Source organism: Panicum virgatum, chromosome 7K (genome assembly GCF_016808335.1).
Source record: "Panicum virgatum strain AP13 chromosome 7K, P.virgatum_v5, whole genome shotgun sequence".
NCBI classification, from domain to species: domain Eukaryota; kingdom Viridiplantae; phylum Streptophyta; class Magnoliopsida; order Poales; family Poaceae; genus Panicum; species Panicum virgatum.
The window spans coordinates 27,659,023-27,664,444 of record NC_053142.1 but is presented as its reverse complement, the minus strand read 5'-3'; the positions used below and the strand labels follow the sequence as shown (position 1 = coordinate 27,664,444).

The 5,422-nt window shown below is 62.6% G+C and overlaps 1 protein-coding gene across 1 annotated transcript; it reads left to right on the top strand.

The window, feature by feature from the left end:
- The first annotated feature begins 817 nt into the window (after positions 1-817).
- On the top strand, positions 818-2,694 carry LOC120640719 (F-box protein At1g67340-like). The gene is made up of 3 exons (XM_039916633.1): positions 818-1,364; positions 1,459-1,621; positions 1,716-2,694. The coding sequence occupies exons 1-3, from the start codon at positions 1,135-1,137 to the stop codon at positions 2,478-2,480; spliced, it is 1,158 nt and encodes a 385-aa protein (XP_039772567.1). The 5' UTR covers positions 818-1,134; the 3' UTR covers positions 2,481-2,694.
- Positions 2,695-5,422: the final 2,728 nt, after the last annotated feature.

Sequence of the window (5,422 nt, the reverse complement as noted above, 5' to 3'; positions counted from 1 at the left end):
CCCTCTCCTCCTCAAGCAATGCATGCACATCATCATTTGCGTGTAACGGGGTCCGTTCCGTAGCGCGCGGAATTGAAGCAACCATTTCCTTGGATCCAAATAAAACCGTCACCAGCAGGTTTTTATTAACGCATCAAAGTTGAGGGGGGCACCGATCGAATTAGGCAGGCAAATCTTCAATTGTTAGCAAGATATACCAGCGCCAATTAATCAAGCAACAAGCAAAGGTTGTGCCAACCACCCATCCTGTGTGCTGCCGCGATCCATACACATGCGTGCCATGTTGGTGCCATGCTGAAACTATCTCATCCAGCGAGATATCCATGTCACCAACCCCAGTTTTGGTGTTACCAAACCGTGAGGACACAAGGAACAAACCCCGTGGCCCCAGCAGCACCCCTTTTTCCTCTCTCTAGTGTGAGAGAAACAAAACCAGCAACAGATGAAGCAAAACAACCCAGCCCAAGCAAGGCAAAGCCAGGCAAAGGAAGCAAATTGCAGATTTTGCATGCAGAGGAGAGGGGGGGGACTTAAAGCCTGTCAAAGATAGAGCACGCACTACAGTAACCATAATCATGAACGGGCCCAGTTCCCAGTGTCCCACCACCATCTCTCCATCTCTCTCTGCAGAAACTGGAGGCAGCGAAGAAAAAAAAGGAAAGAAAATGCCTCAAAAGCGATGAGAGGGAGAGAGAGGGAGAAAAGCCGAGGAGAGTGGGAAAAAAGGACAGGAGAGAGAGAAGGGTGGGGGGAGTATCAAGAAAGGGAGAGGCTTTGCATCCAAGCGTGCTCCCCCTCAAGCAACCCCCTATCTCTCTCTTCTTCTTCCCTCCTCCGGTCAGCGTCCCTGTTGACCGCTCAGCGCCACCCCCGTCGCAACGGAACGGGCTTCTCTTTCTCTCTCCTCCCTCCGCGCTTCCACGCAGGCCACGACGACCCCGTCCTCCGTCTCCTTCCTATATATAACTCCTCTCCCCGGCCTCCCTCGCCATTACGGACACGGACCCCCCCCGCAGCGGCCAGCGCTCCCCTCCTTTCTCTCCCTCCTCACCCAAGAACTGCAACCGCGCACGGCTCGCCACGAGGAGCCCCGCGTACGGGGGGCGACGCCGCATCCGGACAGGATAGGCAGGCATGAGGACGAGGCGGGGCGCGTGCTACTCCTGCCACGCGGCGGCGGGCGACGGCCCTGAGGCGCACCGCCGGAAGAGGCGCCGGACGGCAGCGGCCGAGGGGTCGCCGCCGCCGGCGGCCGGCGGCTGCGGCATGTTCGAGGAGCTGCCTGACGATCTCGTCGTGTCGATACTGCGCGATGTCGCGGCGTCCGCAGGCTCGCCGGCCGACCTCGCCGGCGCCATGCTCACGTACGTGCCCCTGCCGGCTGGCTCTGTCGTCCCGTGAATCGTTGGATTGCAGGCTGGAGTTCTTACGGAGCGGCATGGCTGTTTTGGTGTGCAGGTGCAAGAGGTTCAGGGAGCTCGGGCAGAGCAAGGTGGTGCTAGCGCGGGCCTCGCCGCGGTGCCTCGCCGTGCGCGCCGAGGCCTGGTCGGACGACGCGCACCGCTTCCTGCAGCGCTGCGCGGACGCCGGCAACCTGGAAGCCTGCTACCTTCTTGGCATGGTAAGGAATAAGACTTAATCTTGCCGCCGGCTTAATTAGTCTGCCATGGCGGTCGAGATATGGTGCTAACGGAACTCGCTCGCGCGTGGTGCAGATCCGGTTCTACTGCCTGGGGAGCCGCGGGCCCGGCGCGGCGCTGATGGCGGCGGCGGCGGTGGGCGGGCACCGTGAGGCGCTCTACTCGCTGGCCGTGATCCAGTTCAACGGCAGCGGCGGCGGCAAGGACGACCGCGACCTCCGCGCGGGCGCCGCGCTGTGCGCGCGCGCGGCGTCGCTGGGCCACGTGGACGCGCTCCGCGAGCTCGGGCACTGCCTCCAGGATGGCTACGGCGTGCGCCGCTCCGTGCTGGACGGCCGCCGCCTCCTCATCCAGGCCAACGCCCGCGAGCTCGCCGCCGCGGTCGCCGCCTCGTCGGCGCCGCCCCCGGCCCGCGCCGGGCCCGGCAGCAACGGCGGCAAGGGGGCCCCGCGGCGGCACTCGTGCCTCCTGAGCGACTTCGGGTGCCGCGCCGCGGCCGCGGCGGGGGAGGCGCACGCGGCGAACCGGTTCCTGGTGGACTGGTTCGCGACGCGGCCGCTCGCCCAGGCGGCGGCGGCGGCGGTCTCGCCGGAGGACGAGGGCGGCGCGCTGCGGCTGTGCTCGCAGGCGCTGTGCGGGCGGCCCGAAACGCGGCGGCACGAGTTCCGGCGGTGCTCGGTGTGCGGCGTGGTGAACTACTGCTCGCGCGCGTGCCAGGCGCTGCACTGGAAGATGGCGCACAAGGCGGAGTGCGCGCCCATGGACCGGTGGCTCGACGCCGCGGCGCACCCCGACGCCAACGCCAACGCCAACGCCAACGCGGCGGCCCCGGCACCGTGACGCGCCCTGTGCTGGCGTCGTCCGTCCGTTTCCGGTCACTCTTGTTAGCACTAGCAGCGCCAGTTTTTACTGCTCCGGCCGGCCGGCCGTTCATTTCTTTTTCTTTTTTTGTCGCTGTCGTTTTTTTTGCCCACTCCCTCCTCCTCCTGTAACCTGTACATGATGGTGGTTGGCTCGCTGAGGTAACATTATGGCGAAGCGGTGGTTTCACAGAGCAGCAGGGCGGAAGGCAGCAGTGAAATCTTTTTCACCGCAGGCTGGCTGGCCCGTGACGAGGCGCAGGAGAGCGAACGAGAACGACGAGAAAACCGGCAATGGCCAGCACGGCCGTGGCCTGCTCGCACAGCCGAGACGTGACGTGACGTCGTATCCCACCTGCCTTTCTCGTGCGGCGCTCGGCGCATGCCTTGGCTGCTTCCCCTCCTGCGCTTTCTGTTCCAAAAGGCGGGGCGAGAAAACGCCAGAGCAACGACGATGCGCCTGCCTGCTGCAAAAGCGACTCGAGTCCGGGACGGCGTGAGGCGCGGCCATCCCGTCGGCCTTTCGCGGCCCGGGAACGCGACAGAAGCTGGCAGCCCACGAGGAAACGCGCGCGCAGCAGTAGTGATCTCCTCCAGTCCGCCGCCGAACGCTGGAGACGCGCGTGCGCGTAGGGTTGAAAATGGGACGGGAAAATCCCGTCCCGACCGACTCCGTTTACCGTTTAAACCGACCGTAAACTGTTTTCGCAAAAAAATAGGAAAATAGGAAAACAAAACGGGAAAATGGGCGGGAACGGGAACGATTGGGGTGTTTTCCCGACCATTTTCACGGTTCCCGTTTTCAGCAGGGAAAATTCCCGCGGGAATTCCCGTATTTGTCGTAGTCGGCTATGTTACCTATGTTGGAAACGTGAATTGTTGTTTGCATGTGTTCCAACGTGAATTGTGAATTCGTGATTCACTTTACCTGTGTTTTTTAGTTATACGAGTCTTGTTTCCATGTTATTTATGCATAGTTGTAATTATTTTATCGAGTAAAATGTTTGAAGTGGTTGTATGTATTTTTCTGTTTTGAGTTATCGATTTCCGATCGTAATCGGCATGCTCCCGACCGATTGATTCTGTTCCCGATATTCCGTAATACTGATTTCGTTTTTCCGTCCGATTTTTCCGTTCCCGTTTCCGTTCCCGATTAAAAAATACAGTTGCGGAAACAATTGAGGGATTTTCCCGACTGTTCCCAACCGTTTTCATCCCTACGTGCGCGGGCTGGTGGAGGCCGATGACGCCGCCACCGCCGCCTTGATCGCGTGCGGGTACGTTGCCCTAGGGACGTGCGGTGGTGTGGCTTCCTGTCGCGGGGCTCGGATGATGGCGACCGGGCGGGACGCATCGCATCTGCGCCCGCGGCGAGAGACAAGACAACGAGGAAGGAACGGACAGACGGGCGCTGGGCACGCAGAGGCTTCCCGTCGTCTTCCCTCTCGCTCTTCCACGGGGTCGACCTCGCGGCGGCGTCAGCGCGCGCCCGCCCGGGGGGAAAATTCCCAAAAATTTAAAGCATGCTGTGGTGCCGCCGTGGAAGTCGTGGGCGGGGACGGCGACGCCTCCCCGCCTTTCACGCCGGCGAGGTGACCCCCACCGTCTCAACGTTGCCACGAGACTGCCGTGATACTGATACTCCACTACGCAGTCGCAACTATGCAGCTGATGCAACCATGCTGTTCCAAGGTCGTTCCGTTCCATCTCGCGCCCATGCCTCCCCCGTAAAAGCGGCTGCCGGGGCCGGGGGCACGGCCGTCGCCCGTCGCGTTTCCTTTCCTCCAGCAGTTGGCGCGCGAGACCAGGACACAGTGGCGAGCAAGGGTCCTGTCGTCCGGACCAGCAGGACACAGAGGCCGACGACGGGCCATGACCGGCAGATAGGGAGGGCGCGTGTGCCCACCCAGCGGCCGACGGTTCCTGGTTGGCTCGCCGGTTGCCGCCGCTGCTGGCCTGGCCTGCTCCGTCCGCGGCCAGTCTGCTGGTGCTGCTGGCACTGCACGCCGGGGCGGTTCGATTTGATTGCTTGCACCGGTCGCCGAGTTGGTCCGTGGGCTGATGAATGGCAGGTGCGTGCGGCGGGAACAGTGGGCGCGTACGGCAGTGCTCGCGATGCAGACGCAGCAGCACGAACCAAACCCCTCTGCGTACGCTGGCCGCAGGCCCGTCTGCTATTGTGCCGTAACAAAGCTGCTCCTCCGGTTGGCAAATGGCACTCGGAAGGGACAAGCTCACCCCTGTCTTTAATTTTCCTCTCAGCGAGAGAGTACGCATGGGACGGGGACAAGCACGGAGGCACGCACCACCTGTCGTGGTAGAGGAGGGCAGACACTCTAATGTTCTTCTACTCCCTGTCGAAAAAACAAAAACGGAAACGGAAACGAAAATGTTCTACTACTATAACTGCACGGTCATCGTCAGCGAGCAGCGGCGGATGAATAATTTGCCGGCGCCCCCCGGCCGGGCTGGGCTCAATCCATACTGGATGGGTCCTCGGCGGACACGCGGCTGCTCTCCCGCGCGCGACATCCGGGCGGCGTCCGGTCCGTGTCACCCCCACCCAGCCCCGGTCGCACCGTCGCCGGCCACCTCACCGGCTGGAACACCTCACCGCGCTTCCAGACGGACCCTCCCATCCCATCCCATCGGGGCCTTATCCTTTTTCCTCGATCGATCCCTAGCTAGCTTTCCAGCCTCCGGAACGGCGGAAAAGCGAGACCGCTGGGTGCTTGGGCATGGGACCGAATGCATGAATGGAATCGAATCGATCGAGCAACAAACCGGCATGGGGGCGAACGGACCGGACCGGACCCCCACAAGACAAAGACAAACCCCGTGGCGTGCCGCGCGGCGGGGGCAGGCAGGGGGCCATGACGCGCGCGACCGAGGGCGCCGGCCGTGCCACTGCCACGGAACAGC

What these genes read in the sequence shown, in the direction of transcription:
- LOC120640719 (XM_039916633.1), top strand. Translation starts at nt 1,135, where the DNA reads ATGAGGACGAGGCGGGGCGCGTGCTACTCCTGCCACGCGGCGGCGGGC. An exon ending in CTCGCCGGCGCCATGCTCAC is followed by an intron (nt 1,365 to 1,458) that starts GTACGTGCCCCT and finishes TTTGGTGTGCAG; the next exon opens with GTGCAAGAGGTTCAGGGAGC. An exon ending in CCTGCTACCTTCTTGGCATG is followed by an intron (nt 1,622 to 1,715) that starts GTAAGGAATAAG and finishes CGCGTGGTGCAG; the next exon opens with ATCCGGTTCTACTGCCTGGG.